We start from the raw sequence: 21,731 nt of genomic DNA on the forward strand, positions 1-21,731 counted from the left end.
AGTAAATAAGTATGCAAATAAGATATGACTCTCATCATTAGATAATTTGCCAGGGTCATAATGAAGCTATTTTAAAAGGAAGTCCTGATTGGAAGTAGATGATCTGACTTTGTTCAGTCACAAAAAAAACAGCCAAGAATATTATCCCCAGGAGACCTCTGGCAACTGTGCCCCCTGCATTAGAATCATGCATTAATTTCCTGGTCACAGTGTGCTGAGTCCTAACAACAATGCTCCAAGAATGGAGATACAAAAAACTGCCAAGTTGTAAGCATATGGCAAATCAATTGAATGAATGTAAATCCAATCTTTTGCCCACCCCCCCCCCCCCACCTTGGGAATGCCATGCACAGTGTATAAGGCATCAGTTTTAAGTCAGGAGACATGAATTTAAGACCTTTGAGACCTAGTGTTTGCACTAGCTGTGTGATTCTGAGCAAGTCACTCCCTCAACTTCCCTTTTCTTGATTGTAAAATAGGCATTGAGGGGCAGCTAGAGGATACAGTGGATAGAATGCCAGGCATGGAGTAGGGATGACCTGGATTCAAATTTGACCTCAGATACTTCCTACCTGTGTGACTTTGGGCAGGACACTTAACATTGTTTTCCTAGCCCTTGCCCTTCTGTCTTAAAGTTATTAAGACACAAAGCAACAGTTTTTTTTAAGGGGCATTAAAATATTTCTACTACTTACCCACTTCACAGATGTGAGAAGAGCTTTGTAATAAATAAATGCTACTTATCAAGGTAAGTTAATGAGAACCAGCATCAGGTAATGGTTAGAGAACCAGGCTCAAAACCAGGGAGAACAGATTCAGTCAAGTCCTACCTCAGAGAAATACTGGCCCCTGTGATCCCTTTGTAAATCATTTAATCTCTTAGTGGTCTATGAATCTAAGACTATAAGTTGCTGAGAAGGTGTTAACCAGTACTGGAAGAGGGAGTTCCCTACATCAATAAAGACACAGGTACAATCTCTATTCTTATTGTTACTTATAACTATTTTTTCTGCCAATGTACGATCAGAAAGCATGATACCATTCATTATTTTGCTCTTTTATAATGACTAGTAGATGATAAAAATATATTTAATAGTAAAACCTTTTTCATTCAGAACAAAAATGAAATAATAAGTAGACCATGGCTAGTACTCATGGAAGACAAATGCAAAATTCTAAATTTTGACTGAATTCTAAGTATAAATCTAGAATAATTCCTAGAAAACAACTTACATGGGATGTTGAACAACAGGTAAAAAGAGTCAAAATCTCATCCCATTTTTTAAAAAAGCAAAAATTCATCATATTGCAGGTACTTTTTAAAATAACAAGAATATAATGAATTACGGCTCCCCACCACTTTATGTTCCAGTGGATAGGGTGCCAGGGCTAGAGTCAGGAAGGCTAATTTTCCCAAGTTTAAATGTGGTCTTACTTACTGTGCAACTTTTGGGCAAGTTACTTAACGGTTTGCCTCCATTCCCTCATTTGTAAAATGAGCTGGAGAAGGAAATGTGCAAAATATTCCAGTATCTTTGCCAAGATAACCCTGAATAACCCTGAATGTCGTCATGAAGAATTGGAATCAACCAAAAAGGACTGAACCAGTTCTCGACATTATATGGATTTTCTAGTACCCATTGTTAACAATGATATAACATTATTACCATTCTCAATCCCTTCAAGTCCAATGATCCACTGTTGTTGTTTTTTTAATGCTCACTCTCTGATATGTACTAACCTTATAAACATTTTCCCCACATCACTAAGATCTACTCTTTTTGTCTCATAGTTTTTATTAGTTCTAGTCATGTTTACCAATATGTTCTCCTAGCTTATTTTCATTGCCAATTCATCCTTATGAAAGGGCAGCTGCATGGTACAATAAATAGGACACTGGGTCTGGAATCAGGAAGACCTGAGTTCAAATTCCAGCTTTAGATATATACAAGCTGTGAGACCCCAGGCAAGTCACATAACCCTGTTTGCCTCAATTTCCTCATCTGTAAAATGAGCTGGAAAAGGAAATGGCAAAGCACTCCAGTATCTCTGCTAGTATAACCCTAAAGGGGGTCAGACAAAGAGTCAAATGTGATTTTTTAAAATGCCTGAAAAGCTAAAAAAGCTCTACTGATTGCTTCCAGTAGGTTCATAAGGGTAAATTTCTTTCCATTTTTCTCATATTCTCTCTTACAATGAAATTTAAACTTGGCTACAGAGAGAAGCAAGTAAATCTCAGGTGTGGTAGATTATAAATTGAAGGGACCATAGAAAGACCATGTCCTTCAAATGCATCAAACTCATGGCCCATGGGCCACAAGGGGTCAGCAAAACTGAGTGCAGCTAAAACAGATTAAAATGTAATAGGAAAATGGCTAACAAAATAAATAAAATCCCATACAATGTAGTTGATGTTAATTTATGGTGTTTCTATCGAGTTTGATACCACTGGTCTAGTTGGGTGATTCAGACTTGAGGTTTTTTTGGGGTGAGGCAATTGGCATTGGGGGAGCAGAACTTCCAGTGAGGAAACTCCCTCTATCAAAGTTGATCTGCATTTGCTCTGCAATTTATCATCTTAGAGAGTGGCCTATGGGCTCTGAAATATTAAGTAACTTGCCAAAGGTCAAACACCAACCAATACAAGGAGAGTGAGAGGGGCAAAGAGGCTACATGATTTTCTCAAATCAAGACAATAAATTAATGGAGTTAATGGCAGATATTGGACTAGAACCCTGATTTCCTTATGCTCAGCTCAGTGCTCTATAAATCTTTTATGTACATAATTATTTTCATGCTTTCTCTCCTATTCAAATGTGAGCTCCTTGAAAGAAGGAACAGTATTTTTGCATTTCTTTGTTATTTCCAGTACTTAGCACAATGTCTGGCATATAATAAATGCTTATTGGCTGACTAAAGTCACACAAGAATTTCATTACAAAATTACCTTACTTATGAGTTGATCCCATACCATGGTCCTTGAGGCCATTGTTTTTTATGTTGAGGCTTCAGTGTTTTGGCTAGCAGGAATCCTGACAAACTTTTAAATAGTTAACAAAATTTAAATGAGGTTCACATAAAAAGAGGACTATTTTAGCCACAGCCCTCTCTATGGTATTTGATTGTGGCAAATGATTTGATTTCGTCCAAAGTTGGGAAAGCTATATTTTCAACATTTGGAATCACTGCTCTGATGAATTTCAATATGGCTATATACTATGTTGGATGTGGAAACTGTGTCTGCTAACCCTGCTTTAACTGGAAGTCTATATAGAATTCTAAAGTCCTAGTCTGGGACTGTACAATGAAGTTTCTGCTTCCATGGACTTTGGAATGACTAATCTATAAGCACATGGTATTTGTAAGGGGACTAGATGCAACTAAGTGATGATAGGAAACTTCCTAATTCCTCTCTTTATCCTTCTCCCCTCCATATACATAATCCTGTGTGCTTGAGTCAAAAAGAAAATCCACATCATTTGTTAGCTTAAGGCAGGCTCCAACTGTAACAATTGGGGAGAGACCCTGAAAGAATTTTGCAGGCTGAGGGAGACTGGCCTGGGGGGCAGGGAAGAGGAGCTGAGGATGCTGGGAGAAGAGGAGCTGAGAGGGTTCTAAACCAAGGACTGGACTTCCAGCTTTGGAAGCAGAGGGAAAGGGGTGTTTTCTGAGAGTCAGAGAGAGGTCAAGGAAGCTGATTTCATCTTGCTACATACTTGTCCCCAGCTTGAAATCTTCTACAATTCTCTCACCATTAAACTCTTGCTATTCAAGACAGACCAAGAGTCAGTGGGACTCTGAAGCAGGGGCCATCTACCTTTTCCCTAGAGTCTCTTCCCTTCACTTTTTTCCCTGATAGGATAACAAAGATTTAGCTTAAGTAATAGTAAAGTTAGGAGATAAGGAACAGGGTGTTTGGGGCCAAAAGGCTTTGAGGCACCAAGCCTCTGGCTAAGGACATTGGGTTTCATATATGTGTTCTTATTAATTTGTTAGGGCTCCCTTAATCCCTCCATCCTGCTTCCTGATCCATCCTGCCTTAATTCCCCATCTCTTTCAAAATAAATTATCAGTAACTGTCAGAGATGGTCAGAGGTTTCTTGAAGGATAGAGGATGGGTGTGTGGGCACAAGACCAAAGGGAGAAACCTTTGTGTCATTCTGAAACAAGCTAAAAGTCAGCTCACCTTTGGGGGTTATAGGGAAGGGCTCACAACAAAGACCCTTACCCCAGAAAAGGACTGGCTGGGATATCACATCTGCCCAGCAGTTGAGCCCCATTCAAAGGAAGAGATAAAGACAGATTCCTTCTCTTGCTCCCAGCTAGATTCATAGCCCTAAGGTCATGAGCTTTGGGGAAGGAGAGACAAAGCCATCTCTCTACTGACCCTACAGGTCCCTTACAACCCTTTTACCTTCATATTTCCTTTCAATCTTCTCACTGAAGAGACACCTCCATTCAGTGAGAAAAACCTTGCTACCCCTCTCCACCACTAAGAGGGGAGAGTAATCCCCTTCCACTTTCTCTCTCTCCCCTTTCCTCCTCATTTACACAACAAAGTGTTTCTCTAGATACTGGGAATTTTAAAAATCACTGTAGTATGAGTTTTCTAACCTTAAAGGTTCCTGGCAATGCACCAGCCATGAGTACCCCCTAATGTCACAGTTAATGTCTAATGTCACAGTGCTTCTGTTGATGCAAACAGTGAACTAATTAGAAATTACTCTTCACTATATTAAAGTAGGTGAACTCCAGCAAAATTTAAACCAAGTGCTGCCTGTTTATAACTTATTAACTAAAGAAATTCATAGCCCTTAGACTTTAGGTTAATACTGAGAAAATAAATGAGAATATCCAAGAAACTTTCTAGCATTTAGAAGTTATATGTGTATATCAGTTTGTTTTCTAAGAACAAACCCAGGTAATCCTACTCTCCAATTTATATGGCACTACTTCTCCAGTTAATGAGTTATCCAATTTTCTTGCATCTACTCTTGGACCATTTCACAGCTTTATTACCATTAGAAAGTGGATAATCAAAGCAAGAATAAAAGAAATTCAAATTAGTTTACTTTTCTTCTTACAAATAGCTATAAGGAAAGGCTTTTCAGGGGGAAAATTTGAAACTATGGTTAAAATGAAGTTTCTTAAGTATCTGTGGATTTTACCCTCTCCTAAATTAGCAAGGGTTAACTGAGGCTTCTACATATGAGGAGACAGCTTCCAAACTGCTAACTGAATGCTTATTGATTCTTTTTCCACCACCTGCATTTATACTTTTTTATTTTTAATTTAACTTTTAATTTAAATTTAAATTTATAAAATTTACCTTTAATCCCTGTGGACACAAAAAGCCCCAACAGACAACTCTGACAGATAAAGATTAATGTTCAGAGTAACTGATCCAGAAAAGTTTTCATCAGAAAGATCTAAGTAGATATAAATCTATATTCTGGTTTTAAAGATCTGACAAACCTTGGAAGTTAAACAGATTCTTCAAGAATGTCATTTGCATCATCCTGAAATCATAGAGTTTGTCTATAGTGACATAAGCGAAAGAATTGTCTTCCTTTTGAGGTAATTAAATGGTCTATTTTCACTAATACTAGTTATGACCCAAAGTATGAATAAGTAAGAGATTGAACTCTGATTTCCCTGAGATGAAAGAGATAAGAATGGCAGTTTAATTATATTATTTGGTATTTGTAAAATCAATCTAGTCCACTGTTATCTTTTCAAGCATCCTATTGGCTGATTTAGATAGTCACACAAAAATCTCAATGACTAAGAATTTAGAGCCTGTAGAGACAAAACCCTGGCTCGATTCCATAACACTTGGTTGAACATGGTTGCCAGCCTGAGAGATACTTAATGATACTTCAGAGAAGTTGGCTATGACTGCAAAAGGACTTTGCATAAAATTAGTTCCCACTACCAAATAAAATATTCGGATCTTTTTTGTTCTTGTTTAAAAAAATATTAGCAAGGAACCCCAAGTGAAGTAAAGTTGGAAGAAGGAATATTATAGACACAAAGGTTGCATTAAAAAAAAAGGAATGGAAAAGGGAAAAAGTAACAGCTTTTCAAAAGGCAAAGAAACTCATTTTCATATAAAAATTTGCTTGGTATTTGGAATGAATGATCTCTAATAAACACGACCTGCAGCCTGGTTCCCATTATCCAAGCCAGCTATTCCAGCATCTGCTATGAAGCATTTCAGAAACACATGGAACATGACTACATAGAAAGAATCCAAGAAACCACAGACCCAAACCGTATGCTAGCAGAGCCAACATGTCTTCGACTTTCCTCATTTGTGAAAATGCTGAGAAGAAAGAATGGAAATACCTTGAGATTCTAATGGGGGGGGGGGGATTTGGAAAAATCTATATCCATTTTACTTCTATATATCTAGAAAAGTAGATATGGTGCAATATATAGAGAGCTCATCTACGAGTCAGGAAAGATCTGGGTTCAAGAGTTGTCATTTAACTACTTTAGTCTAGGCAATGTTGAGATTCTTTTTAAAAATGATAATAATAGCTAGCTTTTGCATATTGCTTTACAAATACTATCACATGAGGTAGCTGGGTGGCTGAGTGGATAGAAAGCTAAGCCTGGAGACAGGAAGTCCTGGGTTCAAATTTGGTCTCAGACACTTCCTAGCTATGTGACCCTGGGCAAGTCATTTAACCCCAATTGCCTAGCTCCTATCAACTCCTTTGCCTTGGAATTAATACACAGTATTGATTCTAAAACAGAAGGTTAGAGTTAAAAAACCAAAACCAAATGCTGTCACATTTCATCCTTACAACAATCTTGTGAAGTAGGTACTATTATTCTGCTCATTTTATAGATAAGGAAACTGAAGTCAACAGCTGCTAATCAACTTGCCCAGGTTCACACAGCTATTAAATATTAAGGCCAGTTTTGAATTCAGGTCTTTTTGATGGGAGCCAGGAAGTCACTCGATTACACAATTCTAATTACTGCTTCATGCCTAATTGGATGATGGTGGCAGGCATGTCTTCATCAGGAATTACCTATACTACCAGAATCTGGATAGGTCTTAGAGAAAAGAAAAGTATAAATATAATTTTTTCTAGTTTCATACTTATTGAATCCACGTAGGAAAATGACAGGATAGAAGCTCCTTTCACTGATATAAAACAACTCCTCCGTAATTTATAGTCTTAGAGCATTGCGCAGGTCACTGAGAAGGTAAGTGACTTACTTGCCTGTGGCCATCTAGCTAATATGTGTCAGCAGCTGAACTTGAATCAAGGCCTTCTTGACTTCAGAGCTGGCCCTCTACGCACTATACCCAGGAATGTTTGTGTAGCTATTTTCCTTTATCCTGCATCAGCATGATTCACAGAGAAGGGCTTCTGCCCTATCAGAAGGGTATTACTCAAAAGACCGTCTTTTTCTTTGGACAGGGAGGAGCAACAGTCCCTAATTCTCAGCCAGTTCTCAACCAACACACTAACAGGGCAACCTGGATATATCTGAGAGAGCATCCCTACAAATGCCACCAGCACATCTCGGAGATAACTGGGAAACCATCACTGCCAATAATAGCAGGGTCTTACCTAGAGAGCCACAACAAATGAATTGTGGAAGTGGCCACCAGGTTTTCCATTAGGACCCTCCCAGAAGAATATAAATCAGCAAACTCTAGTGTATGGTTGTTTCGTTAGGGAGAAGTCCCTGATCCTGGTGAGCACTTACCTTACTTGTAGGTTGGAGATCTGATTCCCAGAAGCAAAACCCCATCAGAAGGGGAAGAAGCCACAGGTAAAGATTAAAGATGAATAGGCAAAGTTTAAAGTAGGAAGGTCAGGGAAGAAAGCAAATATAAGCAGAAAGAGAAAAAGGACAGGAGAGGAAAAAAAAAAGATGAGGGCTAGAAAAGAAAGGAATAAGGATGGCCAGGCACCTATGCCCCTAAGGGACAAGTGGAAAATAATATTAAAAGGTTGAATATCAGGTAGAACTGAAATGATTACATGAGGCAAGGGTGGTAGTAGGGTGATGGGTAGAGAAAAAAACATGATGATCATGAGTACAGAATGAAATAGAACATGAGGGAGTTACTGGAAGCTGAGGCAGTAGAGAAAGGCCAAAGGGAACAGCAAACAGAAGACAGATCACCGGAGGGAAAGCAGTGGAAATGGAAGCTTGAGCAAATGTCTGTAGAGTGAAACTTGTAGCAGCAGCTGAAGATGTCAGAAGGGCAAGAATAGAGGGTAAGAAGTGAATGAAATGAGCAACATTGGCATTCAAGGAAGGAAAAAAATATTTTCACCAAAAAAAGACATAAAGGCTAAACACATGTCTGAACAAGATACACTTTTTCATATTCCAAGATTTTCCAACTTGAGTTTTCACACTACATTATGAGAAATATTTTGGCCAAAAGATATTGTTTAGATTATCTGATGACCTATATAGATATTAAGAATGAAATTATGAAGAGAATCAGATATGTAAGTAGGAATTCTACCATTTGTATCCCTGGCATTGCTGATTCAATTTATTATTAACCTGAGTCCACTGCACAGTTTGCACCAAACTACTAATTTGAGATTCCACAGAATCCCACTTGTGCCTTTGATTATATAAAACCAGATCAAGTGAAAATTCAACAAATATTTGTTTTGTGTGATCAAGATCCAAATCTGACTTAGTAAGGGGTAGGAGACCTGATTGAGTTGTTGATTACATTCATCACATTAACTAGATATAATTGCCAAGTCTTCACTTCCCTTTCTGCTAGGCAGACACAGAAGAAGTAACAAATAGATCTCTCTAGGAAGCAAATCATTCTCAGTGCATACTATTTTCTTTGACAGCTCACAAAATAATTTGGGAATGCAGGTATAATTAGACTTGCACACAATGCTCATGCAAAAGAAAACCTGCCAATCAACATGATGCTGCCTTCAAAAAAAAGCAGTCAAGGTTCTGTCTGTGACAGCCAGAGATGGGTAGTCTGAATTTTTTAGGAGGCTATATAATCTAGCTTGTTTTTTGTTTGCAATTTTTGAATGCATGTAGGTGTTTTGTAGCATCTGAAAAAGAAAACAAATCTCTTCTGAAAATTATTATGTTATTTCAACATCACAATAGAATATGTGCTTGGGAAAAGCTGGTTTGCCATTTGGGAAGGAGAGGAAAGAGTCATAATCTTCTTCTCCTTGGGTTAATTTGGAATCAATCAATCAATGATTTGCCTACTATGTGCCAGGCACTGTGTTAGGAAATAGGAATACAAATTCAATGAATGAAAAAATTACTACTTACAAAGAACCTCTTCATTGATTCATAATGTAGCCCAGAACTGTGTCCATATCAAAATTTTATGTTCACACGTCCCAGTTTTGAAGTTTGAATCAAATGGAACACAAAACAGTAATGTCTATACTATATTAGAGGAAAATTTTGCTTCAGAAAACATTTAAGTGAAATGGAGAGTGGAAAGAAATAACCAAAGAGCCCTTATGACATATACTCACTATTTGGTTGAATCAGATAACTGATATTCTCGTCTTCTATCATAACATTCTTGGATACCGGGATCATTCCATAAACTCTTTATTGCATCTACGTAAGGGTTCTCAAAAGCGGATACCTTCTCCACATCAACTTCTCGAACTAACTGTGCATGAGCCTGTTTCCAAAAAAGAAAACAACTTCAATTTTCTTTTAGTCAACTATAAAAAATCTTTTATTTGTAATGCAAATATCATAGCTTTTGGTCATATTTTCCTTCATAAAATGGATAATGGTGTTTAAATGATGACCAAACAGTTCCTATACAGATTGACCTTTTTAGAAATATTGGGTTTTGAAAGATAACTCAGTTCTCAGTTTTTCCCTAAAAGTAATACATGAGAATAACATAAATATGATTAAAGTTAATTTAAGACAAAGCTGGTGCTCAAACCTTCAACAAAATGCTAATCTAAGTATCACAAATTTGGTGTAGTTAATATTACCAAAGGAGTGGGAATAAAAGGTGGAGAACAAGAAGTTTAGACTTTATTCTAAACAAGTATATGGTGACCTAGACTCCATTAGTGTGTGTTTGTTCATATTTACATACTTCTACTTGTATCAACTAACCAGACCATTCAACTAATAAGAATTTCCTGTCCCATATTCTAATGTTATGATATGGAAAAATGAAAAGAACAATAACTAGTTAAATCAGATATTAAGGTCTATTTGTTTTAAAAGGAATATTCTCAAGAATTCATAGATATATCATGGGGTCAGTACATATCCTACATCTACAATATTGTGTAATAAACAACAATATTCAGAGAGTCTATCCTGAAGCATTACAGGATCAATTCAATTTAGTTCAACTCAGTTTTCTCATCAGTAAAATGAGGATAATAATAGCACCTACTTCACAGGGTTGTTGTGAGATCAAATGCTATAACTATAAATTGTTCAGCACAGCACATAGCACATAGCACATAGCACATAGTAAGAACTATATAGAATTATTATTTCAGTTGAACCAACACTAAAGAGACTACTATGTGCAAGAAATTAATTTAGGTGCTGGGAATCGAAGACAAAATGAAATATCCTCTTTCTTTAATGAGCATGAATTCTATGGGGAGAATGCTATGAGCTACACAGTTCAGTGTAAAAGATGGTAGATTGGAATTCTGGCTCTCTCACACTACCTGGGTGTCCTTGGACAAGTCTACTCATTTCTCTGGGACTTTGTTTCCTCATTTGTTAATTATGGTTGAACTAGAAGTCCTCCAAAGTCCCTGCAAACTCTCAATCTAGGATCAGAGTGAAATAAGAAGCAAATTTGAGGAGGGAGAGAATATTAACATCTTGGGAAGAGGGGGATGGAGGAAGCCTTCATGAGTAAGTCAAGGTTGAGATGACAGTATGAATTCCAGGAATAAAGAGATGGTTTGTACAAATGCCCAGAGGTAAGGTTATGGCATACCAATAGCTGGGAATAATTAGTGCAGTTTGGATAGAATACAGAGCATATGAAGGAGGCTAAAATGTGATACGGATGGAAATGTCAGCTGGAGATGGAATGCGGAGGACTTTAAATGCTAGGCTAAGAAGTTCTAACAGGGAATGACCACAAAGTCTTACTTCAGTTTTTAAGTTTTAATTACTTAACTCGTTTTAAGATGCAGTAAGACTTTTGGGACAATCTATATTTTATTCTACAACCATTCAATCACACAGTCAGCAAGCACTGATTAAGCCCCTACTATGTGCCAGGTATTTCACGAAGGGCTAGGGATACAAAGAGTCCCTCTAGGAGCTCATTTCTCAATAAGGGAAACAACATGCAGAACCCCCCAAAAAGCTGGACCTACTTGGGGTGAGGGGTAAGGAGGTTGTTGCAAGCAGGAAAGGGGAACAGGGAAAGGCCTCCTACAGAAGGTGGGATTTTTAAGCAGGAGAATGATATTGTCAGATGTATACCTGGAAGGTTATTTCAATATACGTATGGTGGACAGATTGGAGAGGGCAGAAAGACCAATTAGAAGACAATTAAAATAGTCCCAAATGAAAGGCAATGAGGTTTGGAAAAGAGTGGTAGCAGAGTGAGTGGAGAGAGTAAAGCGTTTCATCAACAAAGATTTTGTTATTTTCATGATACTATGTTAAGGCTATAGAGACATTTTAGAAAGATTTTTGACAGGACTGAAACAAAAATAATTTTCGAATGAATTCTCAGTAGCCAAGAAAAAATTTACCTGATCATTCTTACTGATCAAGACTTTACATCATATATATAAAAACACCTGAAAAATATGCACATGCATATAACTAAAATTTTTGAAAAGAAAGTTTATACATTAAAGAAAGTTCTCTTTTTTTCCACAAGTCAAAGCTCACCTCTACAGTGGCCAAATTCTGTTGTTTCTACCTTTCTAACATCTCTTATATATTCTCTCTTCCCTTCATCACCTCATTTCTGCTTTTACTGCAATGATCTGGTGGGTTGTTCTCTCTAACTAAACTCTCAAGCTTCCCCTTCAGCTGTCAAACTAATTTTCCTAACACATAAATCTGGCCATGTTATCAACCCCATATTAAGATACCTCAGTGGTTTTCTGTTGCCTCCAGATTTAAATATATCTTGTTTGGATTTTAAAGCCTATGAAATCATTCAATCAAAGTTTACAAATGATCTCCCACTTTCTAAATCTGGTGCTACTGTCTCAATCCTCATACTTTTTCATCTCTCTGGAGCTTAGGATATTGGCGACCACTCCTCATTTCCTCAATATTCTCTTCTCTTGTCCCCTACATCAGGAGTTCTTAACCTTTTATGTGTCATGGACCCCTCTAGCAATCCAGTGAAATCTATGAACTCTTTCTCAGAATAATATTTTCCAATAATCAAAGGAAATATGAAACTACATAAAGTTTAGTGAAAATAATGATGTGATCCCCCCCCCCCAAGCACGTCTACAGACCTCTTGAAAATGCTCATAGCACTGAAGTTAAAACCACTACTCTAAACATTGCCCACTCCCGGAAATTTATTTTTAATATTATTTTTATTGATAACTCTTCTTGTTTTTATATAACCTTTATTTCTGAATATGTTTCTCACCTTTCCAGTGAGCCAAATCTTGTGATAAAGAATAAAGTACTGTGTATCAGTGATATTTATTATTTTTATAGTGCAGTAACATTCTATTACATGCATTTACATACAAAATCTGTTTAGCCATTCCACATTCCTGGGTTCTCCTTTTTCTATACACACAAACATGTACTCCTATGGATTCAATTATAAACTCCATTCAGATCTATGTATCTAAATCATATGTGTTTTCTCAATTCCAGGCTGCCTACTACACATCTCCAGTTTGATATACTAGTGGTGGTAATTTAAACTCACTATGTTCAAAAGAGAACTTTTCATTTCTTTACTCCAAGCTCACCCTTTTCTCCCTAGTTACTCACTTCTCTGGAGAATACTTGATTGAGGCTATTTATTACTCAGGTTTATAATTTTTAACCTTGGAGCTATCTTTGACCTCCCTCCTTCCTTTCTTTAAACCTGATAATGAGGCCCTTTTGATTCTACTGCTCCATCCTAGATTACAGAACCTTGAAGAGGAGCATCAAAGGCTATCTAACTCTAGTCATTTCATTTTTCAACTGAGGAAATGGATTGTACAGGTTGTAAGTGTTAGAGGAGGAGTTGAATTCAGGAACAATGATCTGAGACCTATTCTTTAAACAATACTATACTGACAGCCCTTCTAAAAAAAGCTTCTTTGGGGCTCCAAGAAGCTGTAGCTTATGTAGTAACCATACCCTAGGAAAACTAGTTTGTCAAGTGGGCTAAAGCACATAGGGGTTAACAGATATGCCTGGTGAATGAGGGGGATGTCTACCCCAAGCATGTAAAGACTTCCTCTGGTATAAAGGGCAGATGAGAACAATGTGTTCCAATAGCCATGAATGTGGCTGAAGCAGGCACTGCGGAGTACTTGAGAGTTTGGTCAGACATCTAAGATGCCAACTCATTCACTGCATTCCAGGCCACTACTGTAAAGTCTTTTTTTTACCCTGCTGCTGGACTTCATTGACTCTGGAAGATAAATCCATTTTATGTATAAGTCAAGACATTATCCTTGTGATGTAACTGGCCCAATCAGCCATGGAAGACACAGAGCCATCAAAAGATGACATTCTAAAGGCCTAAAAAGATTCTGACCACAAGAACAAGGTCGAGTTTTTTAAGAGATGATGTGGATATACAGAAAACTCATTCATTTTCTTCAGTTTTTTAAAAATATAGTAAACAAAGTGGTATGTAGAAGTATGTACATCATAGAGAATGAATACGACATAGTCCTCTAAGAAAACAGTCATCAATACTAAAACTGAAATTGAGCTGAGACTGATGAGGAAGGCTAAGGAAAACAAAGGTCTGTTTGTCTTGGAGGAATTTTACCTCCTTTGGTTGGATGTGATGATAATTGAAGAGAGTGAGAAGGCAGAGCTACTCAAATGTCATCTTGCTTATGTTTTCCCTGCAAAGAAAGTACCTTTGAACTGGAAAGGAGAAAACGAAAATGAAAATAGAGGTTTGAACCTAAAAAAATCAAGAGATAGCGAAAGAGCAATTAGTCGTTCTTGAGATATTTAAGTTTAGCTTCAGCTGGCCCAAATTAAATCCTAATGGTAAGACCCTCCAAATTAAATTATTTTATTTTAATAAAAGGTAGCATAGCATAATGGATAGAGTTGACTTGAAAATCAGGAAGATCTGAGTTGAAGTCCTACTTCTGGTTCATATTGGCTGTATAACTTGTGGTTTTTACTTTTTAGTGTCCCAGGCAATTCTCTAAGGCAATAAATTGCAGATTTGCTGTTAATCTATACTGATTAACAGAGTTTCCTTGATGAGAATTCTTTATACCAATGAAATCATAGGGCTGGGTCTAAATACATATATATATATATACATATTCATAAAATATATAAATATTCAATTAATACAAAGATGGGTATAGCATAGAATGCTCCTTTCCTCCCTCCCCTTTTAGGAAAATGTCTCAGGATAAGGATACACAGCAGGCCACGCCTACTCAGAAATGTCATGCTAATATATCAAGAATACTCTTATTTAAGAGAGTAGTAGAGTACTAGACATAGTGAGCACCAAATATTTGACTCTTATAACATTAACTGGTTACTGATGTGGAAGGTATTTACAAATTAACAGTCTTTGTATAGTACGCCTATCAACTTGTTAGGGAAAAAAATAAACACTAAATTAGAAGAGAATATTATTCAGAAGAAATGGTGCCCAAAGAGATAATAAGGAAAAAGACTTGCCCCAAAATATTTATAGTCATGCTCTTTGTGATGGAAAAAAATTGGAAAATGAGGATATGCCTTTCAATTGGGTAATGGCTGAACAAATTGTGTTATCTGATGTTGATAGAATACTATTGTGCTGAAAGGAATAATGAACTGGAGGAATTCCATGTGAACTAGAAAAACCTCCAGGAACTGATGCAGAGCATAAGGAGCAGAATCAGGAGAATAATGTACACAGAGATGGATACACTGTGGCACAATTAATGTAACAGACTTTTCTACCAGCAGCAATGCAATGACCCAGGACAATTCAGAGGAACTTGTGAGAAAGAACGCTATCCTCATCCAAAGAAAGAACTGTGGGGGTAGAAATGCATCAGAAAAATATATACTTGATCACATAGTGCAACAGGGATCTTATTAGGGCTTTGATGCTAAAGGATCATTCTACTGCAAATATGAATAACATAGAAATATGTTTTGAACAATGACACATGTATGACCCAGTGGAACTGCTAGTTGGCTTTGGGACAGGGGTGGATAGAGCAGGAGGTGGTTATTATAAATAATGTAACCATGGAAAAATATTCTAAATATTTTTAAAAGAAGAAAAAATGGCAGACAAAAATAACTTGAACATAACTTATTTTTGAAAGTCATTGACATAAAAATGGGAAACAGATAAAGGAACAGATATTGACCCAAAGTAATTCCTACAGAAGTTTAATGAATGCAAAGTAATTGCCATAAGAAGGGAGACAACAGTTCCTAGAAACTGCCTAGTCTAGCAAACATTTGATCTTTTTACTAAGCAGGAAAAAGGCGGGGGGGGGGGGGGAGGGAGGGAGAATAGCATCTGTTTAGAATGGAAATTCATTTACAAAACCTCACAGAGGAGAATGACAAAAGATTATGAGCAGTTAATCTAAACTTATAAGAGAGTAAGAAGAGTTAGAAGGAAAAAAAAAACAAATTTGCAAAATGCTTGGATTGATGCCCAATTATACCAAATCATCCCAAGAGCATTTAAAGTTGAAACTGGAAGACAACAAACAACAGTGAAAAACAGCTGTCAACATTTCTATAACAAATCATTTTCTTCATCAGTGACAGAGGAACCATTACATTCAGATTCATCAGAGTTCCTGCTATGCTGCCTGAAGATATAGAAAAGGCACTAAAGAAAAAGAAAAGAATAGCAGCTGGACCAGATCAAGTACATAGAGAAGAAATTCATCCTGGAGGCAACAGAATTTTGAGGGCATTGAAGAAATTAGTCTCAAGATATTCTTAGAGAGAAAGAAACAAAACAACTGGGGGAAGGGGGTGGAAATCACAGATGGCATCACTACCCAAAAAGGCTATTGAAGATTCATCAATAACTATGGAAACATATGCCTATTTTCTCACCTCTACAAAATCTTTATCAGAATAATCTATACATATATCAAGGGCACCATGAAAGAAAATATGAAAAGGGAACAGCCAAACTTTCAAAAAATTATGTTGTCTAGTAGAACATATCTTTATAACCACATAACTGACTCAAAGTTGGAGAGCACAATATCCTACTTTTTATTATTTATTGATGATGAAAAGGCCTATTCTATATTAAAAGCTTTCCCCATAATGAAGTGTTTTGAATATGAACATTAAGATCAGAGAACAAGGGACAACTTTGTACAAGTATCTGAATATTATTAATAAGAAACAAGGTGTAGAACCAGGAAAACATACTATCCAAAACTATCTTCTACTTTCATGGAAGATATCTAGAAGAGTCCAAATGAAATAAGGGCTCCTCATGAATGGTGCTGTCCTCCAGATGCTCCCATTTGTAAATGATGCGGTCCTTTTTTCATCAAGTAACACAACACTGGAGTCTTTTAAGTAAGATTGATGACTGATTATAAAAATTTGGATGAACAAATCCATGTAGGGGGAAAATAACCAGAAGAAAAATATCCATTGTCCAAGTTAAATAGATCTCTATTAAATGGAGAGCCCATTGAGCAAGTTCATTAATGTGTATATATATATATATATATATATATATATATATATATATATATATATATTTGGACAGACATTGTAAAAATATAATGATTTGGGCACAAAACTACTTAGAAGAAAGAGTAAACGCTAGTCTGTATTTGAAAAATTGTCTAACATTTTCAAAGACCCACAGGACCAAACCTCTGAAGAATAAAAATTGCAGTATACAAAAATGGTACTATAGAAATGTATGGTAGACACAATTATTATGAATTACAACCTGTGTATAGAACACACATAAAATATTTCATTTAAGTGATATTTATGGAACCTTTAAAGGAAACTATAAAGTCAGGTAAAGAGAATGATAGGCAAATTGTCAATCCATATACTGCATTGGCATTTATGTAATGTTAAGAAATCTAAAGAACTTTTTTGGAGAATTTATATGAGGATATACGTGAGAGAGAATTTCACGAGGAAGAATGAATGGAATTCTCTCTTTATCACTGGAGGGAGTACCTATAATGATAAGATCACAAATCCAGTCAGATATTAAAATATAGGTTTGTCTTAAGTTTTGTAAAGCATTCTCTTCATAGTCAATCACTTTTATCCCCACTTCACAGATGTGGTACCTGAGATATAGAGTTTAAATGATAAGTGTAGACTTTCATGATGTTCTTTCTACTTCTACTTTAAAACCCTAGAATTTTTAGATTTGGAAAGAACCCCATATCTACTCTGATCCCCTTATTTAAAAATACATAAGCAAGGGGGAATAAGACATGCCTATGAAGTCCTGCTTTAAATGAGTCTAAGGAGGATTGTTCATTTGAGTTTTGGAATTCTGAACTATATAGCTGGGCTAAAATCAATCTAGTACCTACACTAAATTCAGAAGTAATATGGTGAACCCCTGGGAGCAAAGGATTTCCAGTCTACTGAAGGAGGAGCATAATGAAGAAGGTTAAAGTTTCTAAACTTTTGAATTGTCACTGAACTTCCAACCTAGAAGATATAGGGAAATAGATCCTCAAAAACAAACCAAAAATAAATAACAAAACCTCATAAAAACTTGAATTTATATTCCTGCATTTTAGAGTTAAAGTTCAAAAGATGCATGCAAGTCTAATATATTCCTAGTCTCACCATGTGGAAAACATATAGTTATAGTAATGATACCACCCTTCTACTTAAATGTCACAGTCAGTAACACATTAAATATCTTTTAAAAAACACACTATATTCTCATGGCAATGAAGAGGTTATAGAAATTACCAGCAATGACCTGTTCACAAGGAGTACTATAAAAGATATTATAAAAGAGATACATGGAATGTTATACCGAGTTAGATATAATGGATAATCTGAATTCTCTAATGGTAACTTATATTGCATAGAATTTCTGTGAAGGATTTATATGAGACTATGGAAAAGAGTACTGGGGTGGGGGTGGGGAGAAGATGGGAATGGATTGTAATGGGCAGTACCGGAATACGCACCCATCATAATGGGGTTGTAGAGTCATCAAAATGTTAATTATGGATGGTTCTTTCATCAAAAATACATACTCAACTTTCTATTTCTATGGGTTAAACTAGAACCACCATTGGCACAGGGGAGACATCTACCAATCACTGTCGATGTCTCCCTGTGCCAATGGTGGTTCTAGTTTAACCCAGGACCACCCAGAGGTCTGTGGGTTTGCACATGTCTGTTGAAGGTCATATTCTCAAATAATTAAATCTTGATCCTTTGCTGCAGCCCTTCCTAAATCCTGTTACTCTAAGTAGGGTGGAGATTGTAGTTTCCAAGAACTGGTTCTGTCATTCCAAGTATCTCTATTGTATCAATTCTAAAATCAATCATGACTCAAAGAACTTCCTGTTCTATGCTTAAGCATAGGTCAAAGCCCTTTCCATTGTTTAGCAAAAGGTTTCTGTCCTAAAGTAGTCTTAGGTAGGGAGGAGAAGGACCCTCCCTACCTAATGTTGGAAATGGGGAAATTTCCAACATTCATAATTCTAAGAAATTTTAAGGTTTACAATGGCTTTTATTATATTTTTGAAACACATAATTGCATAAAGATAAATCACATTCTTGGTATATTTCAAAATCAGAATCATTGGAGTCATTTATTTTGCAGATACTCTCTTTAAGACCTATTCGTTTTCAAAGGAATTCTATCATCTCTAAAATGGTTCAGGTGAAAAATCAGTAGATTTACCTCTAGAATGTATGATGAAAGAAAGAGAAGGCTTTTAAAAAGGACTGTTATTCTTCTTTCAGAGTACTGTTTTCCAATTGGTTTAACCCAGGCATAGCTGACAGTTCTATAGTACTTGGTCTATCATACAATTGAATTAACGACTTCCTATTATCCACAGGGAGAAGTGACTGATAGTAAGTACTCTTTTAACTGGGTAAAGGCTACATGGTGACGTAGGTGAGTGTAGCTAATGATTCTAAAATAAATTTCACATCTACTATTAGGCCAAAAGTGTCATTTGAAAGGCATACTCTTTCTGAATCTGGAGCACAGTTTTTGTCAGAGAAAACAATACACTTTTAAATTTAATTAAATATCTATGCTGAACCATTGAGGCACAGGGCAATAGATCAAACCCAGAGTTAGAGAGAAATAGTTTGTGTTTGGGAAAGAGGTTATAATAACAATAACAATAATATTGAGTGCTTACATATCACTTAAAGGTCAAAATGCTTTAAATATATTATCTCATTTTATCCTCATAACAACCCTGAGAAGTACTCTATTTTTATCCCTGTCTTACAGATAAAAAAGACTGAAGGAGATGAAATGACTTGCCCAGGGTCATACATCTAGTATGAGGCTGGTTTAGACCTCAGGTTTTCCTGACTCCATGTCCAACACTCTGTTCATTATACCATCTACCTGCTTTATAATATAAAGAGTTTATATAAATACAAGCAATATATAAACAGATATGGGGAAAATCAATTATTGTTTATAATGCTCTGGGGAGAACTAGGAAGAACATACTATTAATCCAAACTTCACTCTGATTAACATTAAAAACATTTAGGTAAAATTAACATTGTAACAAATATTGGAGTGCTAGATTTGTCAGAAATGCTTTAGTTCAATTTAATTCAACAGGAGGGAGCTAGTGAGTGCCCAAGTTAGCTTAGATCAGTTCATGAGAAGCTACTATTAAATTTTTGGTGTGAACACTTGCACCTCAGAAATTGGCAATCCTTCAAATCAGTCATCACTAAATTACAGCATTTATTGCTTTGATTGCCTAAACTTAAGAAAGTGTTAATAATGCTGAACATTCGCTTCCTCTCCCCCACCCCCTAGTCGTTAAACATTTACAAGCACACCCCTATATTGCTCTATAAACAGGGCTTGAACTCAGCAGGAGTACACCAGAGGGCTTAGAGAATGAAATCATCACTAGATAGGAGACTTGACTATAGGGTAATAATAACAATAACAACCAACATTTATATAGTGCTTTAAGGTTTGCAAAGTACTTTACATCAAATACCTCCTTTGAATGTCACCTAGTTGAACACCATGAATCATAGAATCTCTCTCTGTGTGTGTGTGTGTGTGTGTGTGTGTGTGTGTGTGTGTGTGTGTGTGTGCATGTGCGTGTGTGTGTAAAACCAGGATTTTATGACCTATAATTTGGGGAAAATAACTTTTCATCCCTGGAGCTGTTTCCTTGTCTTTAAAAAATGAAGGTAGGTTCAAGATGTCTGCATTCCTTAAATTCTATGAGTTGGAGTGTTTATTATGCCCACTTATTACAGGACAAGTATACAGTGTAGTGGATAGAGTGCTGAGCCTGGAGTGAGGAAGACTCACATTCTTGAGTTCAAATATGGCCTCAGATACTTAATAGCTATGTGATCCTGGGTAAGTCACTTAACCTTGTTTTGCCTCACTTTCCTCATTTGTCAAATGAGCTGGAGAAGGAAATGGTAAACCACTCCAATATCTTTTCCAAGAAAACTGCAAATGAGGTCATGAAAAGATGGACCCAACTGAACAACATCTGCTATGCTCGTACAATATGAGTAACATTGCTCAAAGCACCGAGGGTTGTTATTTCCCATAGGTTCAATGTATCAACATTCATATTTTTGAGAGGAGAGAACACAGGAAAAAAAAGATGTTACCCTTGTGAAAGTTGAGGATTGGTTACACATACTTATTTATTTAAACATCACTTCTGTCTATTCCTCTCCTTGACTGGAATGAATGCTCTTAGAAGGCAGAGCCCATTTTTATTTTTGTCTTTGTGTCCCTAGAGTTTAGCAAGGTGCCTTATCCTGGATGGATTAGATTTGTTTCCATTGAATAGTCATGATTTGGGTTGAATTTCAATGGAGCAATAACTAACCCTTGACTCAATGATGAGTTCATAGCTGAGACACTATACCTACCTCAAATTTACAGTGACACAAGGTATCTGGAAAACTGTTGCTACTTATTGCCACCAGACAACTCAAAAAAAGACATTTTTATAAAAAAATAAGTATATTCTTAATTATATTTTTGTTGCTAAGGTTCATTTCATTTGATTATATAATAGCTAAATTTTGTATAAAGTCCTTCAAAGTTTGCAAGTTGCTTTCATATATGTTAATTCATTTGATTCTCAAACTAGAGAGATAACTATTTAGATTATTCCCATTTTACAGATGAGAATGTTGAGGTTAATAGAAATTAAGTGACTTTCACAAAATCAGTAAGTTTCTGATGCCAGATTTGAACTTGGATCTCTAAGTCCCATGCCCTATCTACTATGCCATCTACCTTTCTCACTATAATTCACAATTTTCATTTAAGAGATTTCATATAAGCTTCTCAAAATCTTTTAAAAGCATGACAG

At 36.2% G+C, this 21,731-nt stretch overlaps 1 protein-coding gene across 1 annotated transcript in view; it reads right to left on the reverse strand.

The window, feature by feature from the left end:
- LOC100011605 (guanine nucleotide-binding protein G(q) subunit alpha) overlaps nt 1-21,731 on the reverse strand; it is a 427,482-nt gene that overhangs the window by 119,649 nt on the left and 286,102 nt on the right. The window contains exon 3 of the mRNA XM_001362422.3: nt 9,519-9,673. Within this exon, the coding sequence (XP_001362459.1) occupies nt 9,519-9,673 (155 nt within the window). The remainder of the gene's footprint in view (nt 1-9,518; nt 9,674-21,731) is intronic.

The sequence above is a fragment of the Monodelphis domestica genome, chromosome 7 (genome assembly GCF_027887165.1).
Source record: "Monodelphis domestica isolate mMonDom1 chromosome 7, mMonDom1.pri, whole genome shotgun sequence".
Classification (NCBI taxonomy): Eukaryota; Metazoa; Chordata; class Mammalia; order Didelphimorphia; family Didelphidae; genus Monodelphis; species Monodelphis domestica.